The sequence below is a fragment of the Balaenoptera borealis genome (genome assembly GCF_965194805.1).
Source record: "Balaenoptera borealis genome assembly, chromosome: 4".
In the NCBI taxonomy this organism is placed as follows: Eukaryota; Metazoa; Chordata; class Mammalia; order Artiodactyla; family Balaenopteridae; genus Balaenoptera; species Balaenoptera borealis.
In genome coordinates this window covers 43,648,573-43,667,429 of record NC_138861.1, presented here as the reverse complement: position 1 = coordinate 43,667,429, position 18,857 = coordinate 43,648,573, and the positions used below count along the sequence as shown (strand labels likewise).

The following is an 18,857-nucleotide window of genomic DNA, read 5'->3' as shown; positions in this document are numbered from 1 at the left end:
GTCTTTTTTTTTTTTTTTTTTTTTTTCCTGTCTTATTTTTAACCTAAAAATCCACTTGCCTTTTTTCTTATTCAAAATTTTATATTTCTCAAACCTATATGATATCACTGTATTTATTATTTATTTATACTTTATTGGACACATATTTCATTATTCTCTTTTATTTAATGTTAGTTTGCTGTTTTTACCCTCCTCTGTTCTTATCACTAAAGCATTACACTATCTAGGAAATAACTTTGTAATAAATAAGACTGAAATTTTATAGGAACCAAAGGCCAGTTATATTGATTTTATCAGTGTACTTAATTCTAAAATAGACAAGGAAAAACAATTCTTAAGTTTTCTGTGAAATACAGAGGCCTGGACGTGGAATCAGGGAAATCTGGCTCTAACCCCTGTTCTTCCAGTGACTAATCACCTTTGACTTAAGGCAGCTACTTCAGGCTTTCTGCATCTCTGTGTCAATGCAATCTTATCCATACTGTCCCACAGAAACAGAATAAGGGTAACACATATAAAGGCATTAAAGACTCTTACCAGGATGGAAAGGTTCAGTTACCATTATTTTATAATTAAATACTGAAAAAACATCAGTGTAACTTCCAGACAGGTTTTAACAATAATAATCATACTTGTATATAATTCACAACAATCATTATTTATTAACGTTCTTCTAAATTTTAAGACACATAGATAATGCCTTATTAGTTCCCATTTCTTAGAATATACCTGGTATAGACCAGAGGGTGTATCCATTGGCAAATGGATTAATAAGGCATTTACATGAAAGCACATACACAGAGAAGACTACCCCGTGTGGTGGGTAAGAGCTTGGACTCTGAAATCTAATTCCTGTTCCACTGCCTAGCACCTGTGTGACTGTGGGTTCCTAGTGGCCTCAGTTTCATCTCTAAAATTAGGGATAATAATCCTATCTACCTCATAAGACTGCTGTAGAGATAAAATGAGAATGCACCACAGACACGCTTTATAACGCCTGGCTCATAATCAGCCCTTGACAAATGTTTGCGATTATTATTATGAGCAAGAAGACAAATCTTTAGGATTGCATGAAACTCTTAAAGTTGTATCTTGCATTAATATATAAGAAGGTTAAGTGATTAGCCCAAGTGATTTATCTGGGGAAAGTTACACAAAACTTAAAGTAATCATTGGTTTTACAAAAATGCCTTACACTTTACAAAATGACTCATAATAAGATTTAAAAAATTACCTTAAGTAAATGAAATGATTTAAGATATAAAAACTTGATTAATACATACACTTTCAGAAATGTCTTTTCTTGAACTTAACCAGGCACAATAGCTCCTGCATTTCACATCATAGTAAGTGTACAAGAGTTTGACTAGTTTATCAGTGCCACTGTAATACATACCAGTCCATCTGTTAGCAGCTTCTTTGGCCACTTCATTTGCTTGACCTGAAAAAAACCCAACCATATATATATAGATTCATCTTTTTTGGAAAAAAAAGCTTAAATAGTGACACTGTATCTCACAAACCTGCTCAACTTCCCAAGGAAATTTTAGATAGTTGCAGTTATATTAGTCATGAATAGAAAGTCAATGTGAACAATTTCCCTTTCCTAAATGTCCACTATTATTGTACTTCCTCTTTAAAAACATGTTTAACCGCGATGTTTCTCAAATAATTTACAACACCAGAAGAAGATAAAATAATTTAAGTTTAATGATAAGCATTTTAGTGTATACATATTAGACAACAATAAACTTGACAATACAATTTTAATGGCCATACAGTAGCCCTGAAGGAGGAAATATTTACTTTATATTTAATTATACTTCTTGCTATTAAATGTTATCTGTATCTATACGATGTCGTTCAAGTTAATCTACACAGCACATAACTATGCCATGATCACCTGGGCATAAAAAGTATTCATAATGATAGCATTTATTTATTTATTGAAATACAAGTTATATACCAAAGAATTCACCATATTAAAGTGTATTATTCAGCGGTTTTTAGTATATTTACAAGGTTGTACAACCATCACCACTACCTAATTCCAGAACATTCTCATCACCCAAAAGGAAATCCCATACCCATTAGGAGTCACTCCACTTCCCCCTACCCCCAGCCCCTGGAGACCACTTATCTACTTTCTGTCTCTATGGATTTGCCTATTCTGGACATTTCATATAAATGAAATCATATATGTCTGGCTTCTTTTCACTTGGTACAATGTTTTCAAGGTTTGTCAACTGTAGCATGTATAAATACTTCATTCCTTTTTACTGCAAATAATATTCCATTGTATGGATATACCACATTTCACTTAGTCACTCATCAGTTGATGGACATTTGGGCTGTTATTACTAATATGAATAATTTAACAATTTTTGTGTGAACATGTTTTCAATTCTTTTGGGTACATACCTAGGGGTGGAATTGCCGGCTCAAATGGTAACTATACATACAACATTTTGGGGAACAGATAACTTGTTTTCCAAAGTGGCTGTATCAACACACCATTGTAAAGCAATTATACTCCAATAAAGATGTTAAAAAACAAAAACAAAAACAAACAAAAAAAACAAAGTGGCTGCATCATTTTCACAATCCCACCAGCAGTCTAAGAGTTCCAACTTCTCCACATCCTCACCAATAATTATTTTGCCTTCTTTTTATTACAGCCATCCTAATGGGTATCTCATTGTGTTGTGATTTGCATTTCCCTAATGACTAATGATGTTGAGCATCTTTCCATATGCTCACTGGCCATTTGTATATTTTCCTTAGAAAAATGTCTATTCAAATCCTTTGTGTTTAAATTTTTTTTTTATTGTTGAGTCCTAAGAGTTTTTTTAATATATATTTTTGATATTGGACACTTGTCAGATACAGGATTTGCAACTATTTTCTCCCATTCTGTGGGTTTTCTTTTCACTTTCTTGACAATGTACTTTGACACACAAAAGTTGTTAATTTTGATGAAGTCAAATTTATCTACTTTTTCTTTGGTTGCTTGAGTTTTGATGTCATATCTAAGAAAACTAGGCTACAGAGACACACATCTATGTTTTTTTCTAAGAGTTTTATAGATTTAGCTCTTATGTTTAGGTCTTTGCTCCACTTGAGTTAATTTTTGTATACAGTGTGAAGTGGGAGGCCAGGTTGATTCATTTGCATGTGGATAACCAGTTGTGCCCAGCATCCTTGGTTGAGAACACTATTTTATTCTGATTGAATGGTCTTGGTACCCTTGTTCAAAACCTTGTTTACTTCTGGACGCTCAATTCCATTTCATTAACCTATATGTCTATTCTTATACCAGTACCAAATTGCCTTGATTACTCAAGTTTTGTAGTAAGTTTTGAAATTGGGAAATTTGAGTCTTCCAACTTTTTTTTTCCCCAAGGTTCTTTTGGCTGTTCTGGGTCCCCTACATTTTCACATGAATTTTAGGACTAATATCAATTTCTGCAGAAAAGAAATTGGAATTTTGGAGGTTTTACAGTTAATCTGTAGACCAATTGGGGGGTATTTCCACCATGACAACATTTAGGTCATTCAGTTCATGAACACAGGATGTCTTTCTATTTATATAGGTCTTTAATTTCATTAAATGTTTTTTAGTTTTCAGTACAAGTCTTGCACTTATTTGATTAATTTTACTGCTAAGTATTTTACTCATTTTGATGCTATTTTAAGTGGAATTCTCTCTTAATTTCATTTTCATGCCGTTTATTGATATTTTATAAAATACAAGTGTTTTTTATATATTGATTTTCTATCTTCCAATCATCTGACCTCACTTGCGAACTCTAATAGTTGTATTTTGCTGTTGTTGTTGTTTTGTGGATTGTTTAGGGGTATCTATCTATCTAAGATCATGTCAACTGCAAATAGAGATAGTTTTCCTTTTTTCTTTTCAATATGGATGCTTTTTATTTCTCTTTCTTACCTAATTGCCCTGGCTTGAATTTCCAGTACAGTGTTGAACAGAAGAGGTGAGAGTGGACATCCTTGGGGAAAGCATACAGCATTTCACCATTCAATACATTAGCTGTTCTATTTACAATAGGCAGGACATGGAAGCAACCTAAGTGTCTATCAACAGATGAATGTTTAAAGAAGATGTGGCACATATATACAATGGAATATTACTCAGCCATAAAAAGAAACGAAATTGAGTTATTTGCAGTGAGGTGGATGGACCTAGAGACTGTCATACAGAGTGAAGTAAGTCAGAAAGAGAAAAATAAATACCGTATGCTAACACATACATATGGAATCTAAAAAAAAAAAAAAACGGTTCTGAAGAACCTTGGGGCAGGACAGGAATAAAGATGCAGACGTAGAGCATGGATTTGGGGACATGAGGAGAGGGAAGGGTAAGCTGGGACGAAGTGAGAGAGTGGCATGGACTTATATACACTACCAAATGTAAAATAGACAGCTAGTGGGAAGCAGCCACATAGCATAGGGAGATCAGCTCTGTGCTTTGTGACCACCTAGAGGGGTGGGATAGGGAGGGTGGGAGGGAGGGAGACGCAAGAGGGAGGAGATATGGGGATATATGTGTATGTATAGCTGATTCACTTTGTTATAAAGCAGAAACTAACACACTATTGTAAAGCAATTATATACCAATAAAGATGTTAAAAAAAAAAAGTTAGATGTGCATTTTTTTTTTTGGCCGCACCACGTGGCATGTGGGATCTTAGTTCCCCAACCAGGGATGGAAGCTGTGCCCCCAGCATTGGCAGCGCAGAGTCTTAACCACTGGGCTGCCAGGGAAGTCCCAGCTGTGCATTTTTTACAGATACACTCTTATTAGATTGAGGAAGTTCACTTCTTTTCCCAGTTTGTTGAGTGTTTTTATCACGAAAGGGTGTTGGATTTTATCAAATACTTTGTTTATTGAGACAATTATGTGGGGTTACCTCCACGTTTATTCTATAAATAGGTTGCATTAGATTGATTTTTGTACGTTGAACTAACCTTTCATCCCTGAGATAAATGTCACTTAATCAGGGTGTATAATCCTTTTTATATACTGCTGGATTTGATTTGCTAGAACTTTGTTGACAATACTTACATCTATATTTGTAAGCAATACTTAACTATAGTTTTTTTTTCTTACGAAGTCTTTGGTTTGGGTATCAAGATAATACCAACTTCAGGGACTTCCCTGGCGGTCCAGTGGTTGGGACTTCACCTTCCAATGCAGGGGGTGCAGGTTCGATCCCTGGTTGGGGAGCTAAGATCCCACATGCTTCGTGGCAAAAAAAAAAAAAAAAAACAAACAAACCAAAACATAAAACAGAAGCAATATTGTACAAAATTCAATGAAGACTGTGGAAAAAAATGGTCCACATCAACAACAACAAAAAATCTTAAAAGATAATACCAACTTCAAAGCATGAGTTAGGAAGTGTTCTCTCTTTTCTAATTTTTTTTTAATTGAAAAGTTACTTCTTTAAACTGATAGAATTCACCAGTGTAGACTTGGCTTTTCATTGTAAGAAGTTGTTAATTTCTAACTCAGTCTCTTAACATGTTATACAGCTATTTACAGAGTTCATTTCTGCTTGAGATAGTTTTGGTAATTTGTATCCTTCTAGAAATTTGTTCACTTCATATAACTTATCAAATTTATTGACATACCACTGCTCATAGTATTCCTTTATAGTCTTTTTATATCTGTAAGGTCAACAGTGATCCTTCTCTTTCATTCCTGATTTTAGTAATTTGAATCTTCCTTTTTTCCTGGTCAGTCTAGCCAAAGTTTGTCAATTTTGTTTATCTGCTTAAAGAACCAACCTTTGGTTTTATTGACTTTCTCTTGTTTTTCGATTCTCTAGCTCTTTTATTTCTGTTCTACTCATTTTATTTCCTTTCTTATATCTGCTTTGGGTTTAGTTTGCTCTTCTTTTTCTAGTTTCTTAAGATAGAAGGCTAGGTTTTTTTTTTTTTAATTTATTTATTTATTTATTTATTTATTTATGGCTGTGTTGGGTCTTCGTTTCTGTGCGAGGGCTTTCTCTAGTTGCAGCAAGTAGGGGCCACTCTTCATCGCGGTGCGCGGGCCTCTCATTATCGCGGCCTCTCTTGTTGCGGAGCACAGGCTCCAGACGCGCAGGCTCAGTAATTGTGGCTCACGGGCCTAGTTGCTCTGTGGCATGTGGGATCTTCCCAGACCAGGGCTTGAACCCGTGTCCCCTGCATTGGCAGGCAGATTCTCAACCACTGCGCCACCAGGGAAGCCCTAAGGCTAGGTTTTTGATTTGAGAGTTTTCTCTATTTTTTAACATAGGCATTAAAATATTAATAAATTTCCCACTGAGCAATGCCTTCATTACACCCAGTAAGTTTTGTATGTTTTCATTTTCACTATCTCATAGTATATCCTAATTTCCCTTGTGATTTTGTTTGAGCCATCCCTTTTGGCAGTGTGTTGATTAATTTCAACATATTTGTGAATTTCCCAAATTTCCTTCTGTAATTTATCTGATAACATTTCACTGTCATCAAAAAACATACTTTGTATTATCAATCCATTTAAATTTATTGGGATTTAAGCTTAACATGTGGTCTACCTTGAAAAATATTTCATGTGCACTTGAGAAGAATGTGTCCCCTGCTGTTGTTGAATGTTCTATAGAGATTTAGTTGGTTTGTAGCATTAAGTCTTCTAATTTCTTGCTTATGTTCCATCTTGCTATTCTATTCCATTCTTTATTCAAAATGGAGTATTTAAATTTTAAACTATTATTGTTGAATTGTCTATCCCTTCAATTCTTTTGGTTTTTGCTTATGTATTTTGGTTCTCTATTGTTAAGTGTATATATGTTTGTAATTGTAATATCTTCTTGAAGAGTTGATCCTTTTATCATTACAATTATAAACTGTACTTCTTTGTCTCTAGTAACAATTTTTGTCTTAAAATCTATTTTCTCTGATATTGGTTTAGCCACTCTAGCTCGCTTTTGGTTATTGTTTTCATGGAATATCTTTTTCCAGCTTTTACTTTTACCGTATTTGCGTCCTTGAGTCAAATGTGACTCTTCTGTAGATAGTATATAGTTTATGTGTTTTTAAACTATTCTGCCAATCCCTGCCTTCTAATTGGAGAGTTTAATCCATTTACATTTAATACAATTACTGACAAAGTAGGATTTACATCTGCCATTTGCTATTTATTTTCTATAAGTCATATGAATTTTTGTTCCTCAATTCTTCCACAATTGCTTCATTTTATGTTAAACGGATATTTTAATGTATCAGTTTAATTCCTTTTGGGGATGTTTTCTTAGTGATTGTCCTGGGGATTACTATTAACATCTTAATTAGAATTAATACCAATAGTACACAAAAGTTTTGCTTCTATGTAGCTCCATTCCCCTCCCCAGTTTTATGCTGTTATTGTCACAAGATATATTTTATACATTGTGTGCCCAACAACATGTTTATCAGTATTGCTTTATGCAGCTGTAATTTAAATCAGATAGAACATAACAGATACAAACAAAAATACACATATACTGTCCTTCAGATTCACCTATGTAAATCTACTTTATCGCTTCATGTTGATCAAGTTACTGTCTAGTGTGCTTTCACTCCAATGAGAAGGACTTCCATTTTTTTTTTTTTAAGGGCAGGTCTGCTAATGACAAACTCTTTCACTTATTTACCTCAGACTATCTTACTTTGCCCTTCATTTTTGAAGGAAAATACTTCTGTATATAGAATTCTTGGTTGACAGTTTTTTCTTGCAGCACTTTGAATATGTCAGCTCAATGTCTCTGGCTTCTATGGCTTCTAATAAGAAAAAAGCTGTTAATCTGACTGAAGATCCCTTATATATGATAAGTTGCTTCTTTCTTATTGCTTTCAAGCTTCTGTTTATCTTCTGACAATTTGATTATGGTGAGCCTATGTGTGGATCTCTTTGAGGTTGTCCTAATTGGAGTTTATTAAGCTTTTTGGATGTGTAGATTAATGTTTTTCATCAAATTTGGGGCATTTTCAGCCTTATTCTTTTGGCCCTTTCTCTCTCATCACTTTCTGGGACTACCATTGTGAGTATGTTGGCATTCCTGATGCCATACCACAGGTCTCTAAGACTCTGTTAATGTTTCTTCACTCTTTTTGATTTCTGTTCCTCAGATTGGATTATCTCTATTGAACTATCTTCAAGTTACTGGTTCTTTCTTCTGCCTGCTCAAATCTGCTGTTAATACTTCCAGTGAATGTTTTACTTAGTTACTATAGTTTTCAGCTCCAGAATTTCCATTTGGTTCCTTCTTAATAATTTCTACCTCTTTATTGATATTCTCTACAGTAAACCCCCTACATATGAAACTTCAAGTTGTGAACTTTCAAAGATGCGAACGTGTGTTTGCATGTCCAATCAAGTAAGTTAGTTCACATATCTGGCATACACTGTCATGTGCATGCATCCTCTACAAGTGGTTGTGCTTTTGTGTACTTTACTTACAGTACTATATACAGTAAAATAGTACAGTATCTTTATTTCAAGCCAAGGATGCCCAGAAGCAAGCATAAGAGCAGTGGTGATGTAGCTGGTACCACTAAGAACCGCCAAGCAATAACAATAGAAACAATAGGGAAAATAATTGAGAGAGTGGAATGAGGCAAAAAGATGGAATTGGAGGCCCAGAGAAAGGATGAAGAGAGACAAGAGGAAGAAGAAGTAACTGAAGAACCGTAGAGATTCATGACGCAGGATATGGCAAGGGGATTTTCTTTATTTGAGGAGGCATTGTTAGTTTTTGAGGCACAGGACCCGAATATTGAAGCAGCTGTTCAGAGTTCAATCTAGTGCTACTGTGTCACCTATGATGAGAAAAAAAGAGCTATGACCCAGACATCACTGGATCGCTTTTTCAAGAGGGTAGACAGAATTGAATCCAGCAAGGAACCAGAAACTGTGCCATCAACTTCAGGCGTGAGTGAAATTGCAGCTTGCCCTCCGTCTCCTATTGCTGACGATCCTTCAGCTCTGCCATCTCCCACCTCCTCTCCCTCCTCCAGTCAGTAACTCTTCTTGCCTGTTCACTCGATGCCAGCCCCTGTATGCCAGCTGTTGTACTGTACTACTGAACTTTTCAAGTACTGTAAGGTTAAAAATGTTTTATTTTTTGTGTTTGTTTTTTATGTATTATTTGTGTGAAAAGTATTATAAACCTATTACAGTACAGTACTTTATAGCCGATAGTGTTAGTTGGGTACCTAGGCTAACTTTGCTGGACTTAGACCAAACTGGACTTACGAACATGCTCTCAAAACAGAACTTGTTCGTATGTAGGGGACTTACTGTATTTGGTGAGATATCATTCTCAGACTTTCCTTTAGTTCCTTAGATGTATTTTTCTTTAGCTCTTTTAACATATTTAAAATAGCTGATTTAAAGTCCAAAATCATGCATGAGCCATATTTTCTTGTTTCTTTTCATGTCTTGCAATTTTTTGTTGAAAACTGGACATTTAAATTAATATAATGTTGCAACTCTGGAAATCAGATTCTTCCCACCTTCCCAGGGTTGCTGTTTCTGCTACCTGTAGTTATTGATAATTTAGTGATTTCTCTGAACTAATTCTGTAAAGTCTATATTCTTTGTTATGTGTGGCTACTGAAGTCTCTAGTCAGTTTGCTTACTGATCAGCCAATGATTGAACAGAGATTTCCTTAAACACCAGGACTAAATCTTCAAGTTTTTGCTGAGAGTCTGTGTGTGTGTGTGCTGGGGCAGGTGTCAACAATACTCAGGCAATTTACAACTCTGCTTTAGCCTCCACTTCTGTACAGACTGTCAAGGTCAGCTAGCAGTGGGAGATTAGGACCATCTCAGGTCTTTTCTGAGAATGTGCACAGCCCAAGGTGTGCATGTGGCATTCTAGATTTCCAGGAATATGCTGATTTCAAGGCACCTATAAACATCTCTTTTGGCCTCTCCTTTTAAACTTTTTGGTTAGTCTACTCTTTTCCTTAACTGTTATTCATCACCCAAGACAGCTATGAAGTTAAAACTCTTGCCTGTAATTGTTTTAGACAAACGCTCCCCAGGAAGATGCTGTTAGTGATGGGCATACTCCAAGTCAGGTAAAAAAAAAAAACAGTCCTTTCTATTGGTGGCTTTTAGGGAAGCACCAGAGACGCCAAATAATGACAATTCTTTTGGAGTGAGGGTCTTAAAGAGCTCCAGGTCCATTCTATTCCCTTGATACCAAGAAGGCAGGGCTGTTATTTTTCAAGATTATTGTTGAGCTGGAGGGTAGGAGAGGAGAATAGGGCAAGTTAAACACCACAAAGCTTGCTCTTCATGCAGAGATCTGGCCATTTTTCTTGAACAGGCAATTCTTCATTTAGTTTCTAAAATTCTGGAAAAGTTGTAACAATATTTGCCAGCTTTCATGGAAGTGTACATTTTCAAAGGTCCTTACTCCACCATTTTCATTGTCATCTGGGCATTTATTTCTAAGAAAATCTCTTAAGTACTTCTAAGATTTACTTTCCAAACCCTTTATTGTGATAATTCAGTTTTTACTACAACTTATTTTATCTGTTCTCACTTAAATAATGTTCAGAGTACCTAAAATAAAAATTTATTATTGCTTTTACTTCTCATTTCTTGGATATTTGCAACTAATCTTGTTAATACCTGTTTAGTGATATCAATAATTCAATTGGCATGATTAAATATAAACATTTCCTGCAGGAATTATTGAGAAATAAGAGATAATACATAGTTCTATCTACATGAACATAAGGGTTACAGCTATTACCAGCAGAAAACTTGTTTCAAAATAAGCCATGACGGACTTAGAGATAAGCCTGATTATTATAATTTGGGTGCTATAGCCATGTTATTAAGAACTGAATCCTATTAAATTTGTGAAACTCATAATCCTTTAATCTAGTATAATCTGTTCTGCAATAACATGATGGCCAAATCCTATGAAGCCCATCATTATCAAAAGGCACATTTTAAAAACAATAATCTTGGGGGAAACCTTCAAGATGGCAACGAGTAAGATGTGGAGATCACCTTCCTCCCCACAAATACATCAAAAATACATCTACACGTGGAACAACTCCTACAGAACACCTACTGAATGCTGGCAGAAGACCTCAGACTTCCCAAAAGGCAAGAAACTTCCCACGTACCTGGGTAGGGCAAAAGAAAAAAGAAAAAACAGAGACAAAAAAACAGGGATGGGACCTGTGCCTCTGGGAGGGAGCTGTGAAGGAGGAAACGTTTCCACACACTCGGAAGCGGGGACGGGGATTGGCGGGGGGAAGCTTTGGAGCCATGGAGGAGAGCGCAGCAACAGGGAGGGGTGCAGAGCGCAAAGCGGAGAGAATCCCGCACAGAGGATCAGTGCCAACCAGAACTCCCCAGCCTGAAACGCTTGTCTGCCCACTGGGGTGGTGTAGGGGCTGGATGCAGAGGCTTGGGCTTCAGAGGTCAGACCCCAGGGAGAGGACTGGCATTGGCTGTGTGAAGACAGCCCGAGGGAGCTAGTGTGTCACAGCTGAGGGAGCCTGGGAAGAAGCCTGGGTCTGCCAGAGATGCAAGGGACCATTGTTGTGGGGTGTGCAAGGAGAGGGGCAGGCCTGTCATAGGAGCTTCTTGCTCCGTGTGCTCAGATGGCAGAAAACTGCCTACACAAGCTCCAGGGGCGGGAGTGAGCTGTGGCTGTTATTTCGGACCCCAGAAGCAGGCACAATGGCTACTGCTGCGGACACGATGGCTACTGCTGCTGCTGCCACCAAGGGTTCTGTGAGCAAGTGCAAGTCACTGCCCACACCTTCCTGGGAGCCTGTGCAGCCCACTACTGCTGAGGGTCCTGTGATCTGAGGCCAACCTCCCCGGGAGAGCGCATGGTGTACCTCAGGCTGTTGCAAACTTCCTGCTGGCCTCTGCTGCCACAGGCACTCCCCGCACATCCCAATGGTGACTGCTGTATCCCTCCCTTCCCCGGGACTGAGTGAGCAAGTGAGCCTTAATCAGCCACTGCTTCGCTTCCTCTTGCCTGGGTGGGGAACAGACGCCTGAAGGTGGCCCACACACAGATGCAGGGCCAAAACCAAAGCTGAACTCCAGCGGCAGTGCGACCAAAGAAGAGAGAGGGAAATATGCCCTTGCAGCCAGAGGAGCAGCGGATTAAATCCCTGCAGTCGCCTTGGTAAACCCTGCATCTGTGGAATATATGAATAGACAAGGAGTGTTCCCACAATTGAGGCTGCAGACTTTGGGGGTAACTGTGGACTTTGGGGTCAAGTACACACGGGAGGCAGGCCAGATCAGAGTCTGAGCTGGCCCCACAGTGCCCATAGCAGGTCCAGAGACTGACCTAGAAGTACTGGGGACGTCCTGGGCAGGCTGTGGCTCACTGTGGGGGCAGGACACTGACAGCTGAAGGTCCAGGAAAATACTATTATTATTATTTTTCTTTGTTTTCTTCTGTTGTTCTTCTTTTTTTTAAACTGTTCTTTTTTAAAAAATTTATTTATTTATTTTTGGCTGTGCTGGGTCTTCGTTTCTGTGCGAGGGCTTTCTCCAGTTGCGGCAAGTGGGGGCCACTCTTCATCGCGGTGCGCGGGCCTCTCACTATTGCGGCGTCTCTTGTTATGGAGCACAGGCTCCAGACGCGCAGGCTCAGTAGTTGTGGCTCACGGGCCTAGTTGCTCCGTGACATGTGGGATCTTCCCAGACCAGGGCTCGAACCCGTGTCCCCTGCATTGGCAGGCAGATTCTCAACCACTGTGCCACCAGGGAAGCCCTTAACTGTTCTTTTAATTTTTACTTTTATTTACTTCTTCCTTTCTTTTTTATCCTTTTATTTTTAATATTAAACATTTTCTTCTATTTCTACTTTACTGTCTCATTATATTGTGTTTTTTTCCTTGTCTTTGTTTTTTTCCCTTGTTTTGCTTTACTTTTATCTTCTTTTTAACTATATTTTCTATTTTTCTATTTTTACTTTACGTTTTTGCTGTTTTGTGTTTTTTCCTTTTGCTTTCTTCTTTCATCTTTATCTTTTTTTTATTTCTGTGTGTTTTATGCTTTCTTTGCCTTTTTTTTTAGTTTGCTTTCTGCTTTTTATTTGTTTTCGGTTTTTGTAGTTTAGTTTTAGTGTTTGTTTTCGTTTTGGGGCTCATTTATTTGTTTGCTTGTTCTCTTCTTTTTTTGTTTTCTCTCTTTTTTTTTTCTTGTGTGTGTGTTTCTTTGTGTGTTTTTGTCTGTTTGGTTTTTCTTTTACCATTTGTATTGGGGTTTTGTTTCTCTGTTCATTTTCTTTTCTTTCTTTTTTTTCCTTTTCTTCTGTGCCTTGAGGCTTGTGGGGTTTTGGTGCTCCGGCCAGGGGTTGGGCCTGAGGCTCTGAGGTTGGAGAGCAGAGTCTAGGACGTTGGACCACTAGAGAACTCCCGGCCCCTGGGACTATTAATCGGTGAGAGCTCTCCCAGGGGTCTCCATCTCAACACTAAGACCTGGCTCCACCCAACAGCCAGCAAGCTCCAGTGCTGGACGCCTCATGCCAAAAAACTAGCAAGACAGGAACACAACCCCACCGATTAGCAGACAGGCTGCCTAAAGTCATACTAAGCTTAAAGACACACCAAAACACACAACCAGATGCATCCCTGCCCATCAGAGGGACAAGACCCAGCTCCACCCATCAGAACGCAGGTACCAGTCTCCAGCACTAGGAAGCCTACACAAGCCACTAGACCAACCTCACCCACTGGGGGCAGACACCAGAAGTAAGAGGAACTATGACACTGCAGCCTGCGGAAAGGAGAATCCAAACACAGTAAGTTAAACAAAATGAGAAGACAAAGAAATATGCTGCAAATGAAGGAGCAAGGTAAAAACCCAAAAGACCAAACAAATGAAGAGGAAATAGGCAGTCTACCTGAAAATGAATTCAGAGTAATGATAGTAAAGATGATCCAAAATCTCGGAAATAAAATGAAGAAAATACAAGAAACGTTTAACAAAGAACTAGAAGAACTAAAGAGCAAACAAACAGTGATGAACAACACAGTAACAGAAATTAAAAATACTCTAGAAAGAATCAATAGCAGAATAACTGAGGTAGAAGAATGGATAAGTGAGCTGGAAGATAGAATGGTGGAAATAACTGCTGTAGAGCAGAATAAAGAAAAAAGAATGAAAAGAATTGAGGACAGTCTCAGAGACCTCTGGGACAACATTAAAGACACCAACATTTGAATTATAGGGGTCCCAGATGAAGAAGAGAAAAAGAAAGGGTCTGAGAAAATAACTGACGAGATTATAGTTGAACACATCCCTAACATGGGAAAGGAAATAGTCAATCAAGTCCAGGAAGCACAGAGCGTCCCATACAGGATAAACTCAAGGAGAAACACGCTGAGACACATATTAATCAAACTATCAAAAATTAAATACACGGCTTCCCTGGTGGCACAGTGGTTAAGAATCTACCTGCCAAAGCAGGGGACACAGGTTTGAGCCCTGGTCGGGGAAGATCCCACATGCCGCGGAGCAACTAAGCCCATGTGTCACAACTACTAAGCCTGCACTCTAGAGCCCGCGAGCCACAACTACTGAAGCCCGGGCACCTAGAGACGGTGCTCCACAACAAGAGAAGCCACCACAACGAGAAGCCCCCGCACCGCAACGAAGAGTAGGCCCTGCTCGCCGTAACTAGAGAAAAGCCTGAGCACAGTAACGAAGACCCAACGCAGCCAAAAATTAAAAACAACAAAAAAAATTAAATACAAAGAAAAAACATTAAAAGCAGCAAGGGAAAAGCAACAAATAACATACAAGGGAATCCCCATAATGTTATCAGCTATTTTTTCAGCAGAAACTCTGCAGGCCAGAAGGGAGTGGCAGGATATATTTAAAGTGATGAAAGGGAAAAACCTACAACCAAGATTACTCTACCCAGCAAGGATCTCATTCAAATTCGACAGAGAAATCAAAAGCTTTACAGACAAGCAAAAGCTAAGAGAATTCAGCAGCACCAAACGAGCTGTACAACACATGCTAAAGGAACCTCTCTAAGCGGGAAACACAAGAGAAGAAAAAGACCTACAAAAACAAATCCAAAACAATTAAGAAAATGGTAATAGGAACATACATATCAATAATTACCTTAAATGTGAATGGATTAAATGTTCCAACCAAAAGACACAGACTGGCTGAATGGATACAAAAACAAGACCCATATACACACTGTCTATAAGAGACCCATTTCAGACCTAGGGACACATACAGACTGAAAGTGAGGGGATAGAAAAAGATATTCTATGCAAATGGAAATCAAAAGAAAGCTGGAGTAGCAATACTCATATCAGATAAAACAGACTTTAAAACAAAGAGTATTACAACAGACAAAGAAGGACACTACATAATAATCAAGGGATCAATCCAAGAAGAAGATATAACAATTGTAAATATTTATGCACCCAACATAGGAGCACCTCAATACATAAGGCAAATACTAACAGCCATAAAAGGGTAAATCGACAGCAACACAATCATAGTAGGGGACTTTAACACCCCACTTTCACCAATGTACAGATCATCTAAAATGAAAATAAATAAGGAAACACAAGCTTTAAATGATACATGAAACAAGATGGACTTAATTGATATTTATAGGACATTCCATCCAAAAACAACAGAATACACTTTCTTCTCAAGTGCTGATGGAACATTCTCCAGGCTAGATCACATCTCGGGTCACAAATCAAGCCTCAGTAAATTTCAGAAAACTGAAATCATATCAAGCATCTTTTCTGACCACAACGTTATGAGATTAGAAATCAATTACAGGGACTTCCCTGGTGGCGCAGTGGTTAGGAATCTGCCTGCCAGTGCAGGGGACACAGATTTGAGCCCTGGTCTGGGAAGATCTCACATGCCGCAGAGCAACTAAGCCTGTGCACCACAACTACTGAGTCTGTGCTCTAGAGCTCGCGAGCCACAACTACTGAACCGTGTGCAAGAACTACTGAAGTTCCCATGCCTAGAGCCTGTGCTCCACCACAAGAGAAGCCACCACAATAAGAAGCCCACGCACTGCAATGAAGAGTAGCCCCCGCTCGCTGCAACTAGAGAAAGGCCATGTGCAGCAACAAAAGACCCAATGCAGCCAAAAAAAAAAAAATCAATTACAGAAAAGAAAACTGTAAAAAACACAAACAAATGGGAGCTATACAACACGCTACTAAATAACCAAGAGATCACTGAAGAAATCAAACTGGAAGTCAAAAAATACCTAGAGGCAAATGACAACGAAAACACAACGACCTAAGACCTATGGGATGCAGCAAAAGCAGTTCTAAGAGGGAAGTTTATAGCAATACAAACTTACCTCAAGAAACAAGAAAAATCTCAAATAAACGAAATAGAAGCAAAGAAAACAACAGTAAAGATAAATAAAAGTAAAAGCTGGTTCTTTGAGTAGATAAATGATAAACCTTTAGCCAGACTCATCAAGAAAAAAAGGGAGAAGACTCAAATCAGTAAAATTAGAAATGAGAAAGGAGAAGTTACAACAGACACCACAGAAATACAAAGGATCATAAGAGATTACTACAAGCAACTATATGCCAACAAAATGGACAACCTGGAAGAAATGGACAAATTCTTACAAAGGTATAACCTTCCAAGACTGAACCAGGATGAAAGAGAAAATATGAACAGACCAATCACAAGTAATGAAATTGAAACTGTGATTAAAAATCTTCCAACAAACAAAAGTCCAGGACCAGATGGCTTCACAGGTGAATTCTATCAAACATTTAGAGAAGAGCTAACACACATCCTTCTCAAACTCTTCCAAAAAATTGCAGAGGAAGGAACACTCTCAAACCCATTCTACGAGGCCACAATTACCCTGATACCAAAACCAGACAGAGATACTACAAAAAAAGAAAATTACAGACCAATATCACTGATGAATATAGATGCAAAACTCCTCGACAAAATACTAGCAAACAGAATCCAACAACACATTAAAAGGATCATACACCATGATCAAGTGGGATTTATTCCAGGGATGCAAGGATTCTTTGATATACGCAAATAATCAATGGGATACACCATATTAACAAACTGAAGAATAAAAGCCATATGATCATCTCAATAGATGCAGAAAAAGCTTTTGACAAAATTCAACACCCATTTATGATAAAAGCTCTCCAGAAAGTGGGCATAGGGGGAACATACCTCAACATAATAAAGGCCATGTACAACAAACGCACAGCAAACATCATTCTCAATGGTGAAAAACTGAAAGCATTTGCTCTAAGATCAGGAACAAGATAAGGATGTCCACTCTTACCACTATTATTCAACATAGTTTTGGAAGTCTTAGCCACGGCAATCAGAGGAGAAAAAGAAATAAAAGGAATACAAATTGGAAAAGAAGTAAAATGGTCACTGTTTGCAGATGACATGATACTATACATTGAAAATCCTAAAGATGCCACCAGAAAATTAGTAGGGGTAATCAATGAATTTGGTAAAGTTGCAGGATACAAAATTAATGCACAGAAATCTCTTGCATTCTTATACACTAACAACAGAAGATCAGAAAGAGAAATTAGGGAAACAATCTCATTCACCGTTGTAACAAAAAGAATAAAATACCTAGGAATAAACCTACCTACAGAGGTATAAAAGACCTGTATAAGAAAATTATAAGACACTGATGAAAGAAATCAAAGATGACACAAACAGATGGAGAGATATACCATGTTCTTGGATTGGAAGAATCAATATTCTGAAAATGACTATACTACCCAAAGGAATCTACAGATTCAGTGCAATCCCTATCAAATTACCAATGGCATTTTTCACAGAACTAGAACAAAAAATCATAAAATTTGTATGGAGACACAAAAGACCCCAAATAGCCAAAGCCACCTTGAGAAAAAAAGAAAAATGGAGCTGGAGGAATCAGACTCCCTGACTTCAGACTATACTACAAAGCTACAGTAATCAAAACAATATGGTACTGGCACAAAAACAGAAATATAGATCAGTGGAACAGGATAGAAAGCCCAGAGATAAACCCACTCACTTATGGTCAACTGATCTATGACAAAAGAGGCAAGGATATATAATGGAGAAAAGACAGTCTCTTCAATAAGTGGTGCTGGGAAAACTGGACAGCTACATGTAAAAGAATGAAATTAGAACACTCCCTAATGCTATACACAAAAATAAACTCAAAATGGATTCAAGACCTAAATGTAAGACCGGACACTATAAAATTCTTAGAGGAAAACATAGGAAGAACACTCTTTGACATAAATCATAGCAAGATCTTTTTTGACCCATCTCCTAGAGTAATGGAAATAAGAACAAAAATAGACAAATGGGACCTAAGGAAACTTCAAAGCTTTTGCACAGCAAAGGAAACCATAAAGAAGATGAGAAGACAACCCTCAGAATGCGAGAAAATATTTGCAAACGAATCAACAAAGGATTAATCTCCAAAATATACAAACAGCTCATGCAGCTCAAAATCAAAAAAGAAAGAAACCCAATAAAAAATGGGTGGAAGAGCTAAGTAGACATTTCTCCAAAGAAGACATACTGATGGCCAAGAGGCATGTGAAAAGATGCTCAGCATCACTAATTATTAGAGAAATGCAAATAAAAACTACAATGAGGTATCACCTCAGAATGAGGTGAATGGTCAGAATGGCCATCATCAAAAAATCTACAAACAATAAATGCTGGAGAGGGTGTGGAGAAAAGGGAACCCTCTTGCACTGTTGGTGGGAATGTAAATTGATACAGTCACTATGGAGAACAGTTTGGAGGTTCCTTAAAA

The 18,857-nt window shown here is 37.8% G+C and overlaps 1 protein-coding gene and 1 long non-coding RNA gene across 10 annotated transcripts in view; one reads left to right on the top strand and one right to left on the bottom strand.

The window, feature by feature from the left end:
• Positions 1-18,857, bottom strand: part of TRIM2 (tripartite motif containing 2) — a 193,769-nt gene that overhangs the window by 3,510 nt on the left and 171,402 nt on the right. For all 9 annotated transcript variants that reach the window (XM_082391519.1, XM_082391520.1, XM_082391510.1 and 6 more), the window contains one exon: positions 1,397-1,441. In XM_082391519.1, coding sequence (XP_082247645.1) covers positions 1,397-1,441 — 45 coding nt within the window. The remainder of the gene's footprint in view (positions 1-1,396; positions 1,442-18,857) is intronic.
• Positions 4,460-16,317, top strand: LOC309628459. The gene is made up of 2 exons (XR_014244539.1): positions 4,460-5,950; positions 6,267-16,317. It is a non-coding gene; the product is annotated as an uncharacterized lncRNA (long non-coding RNA).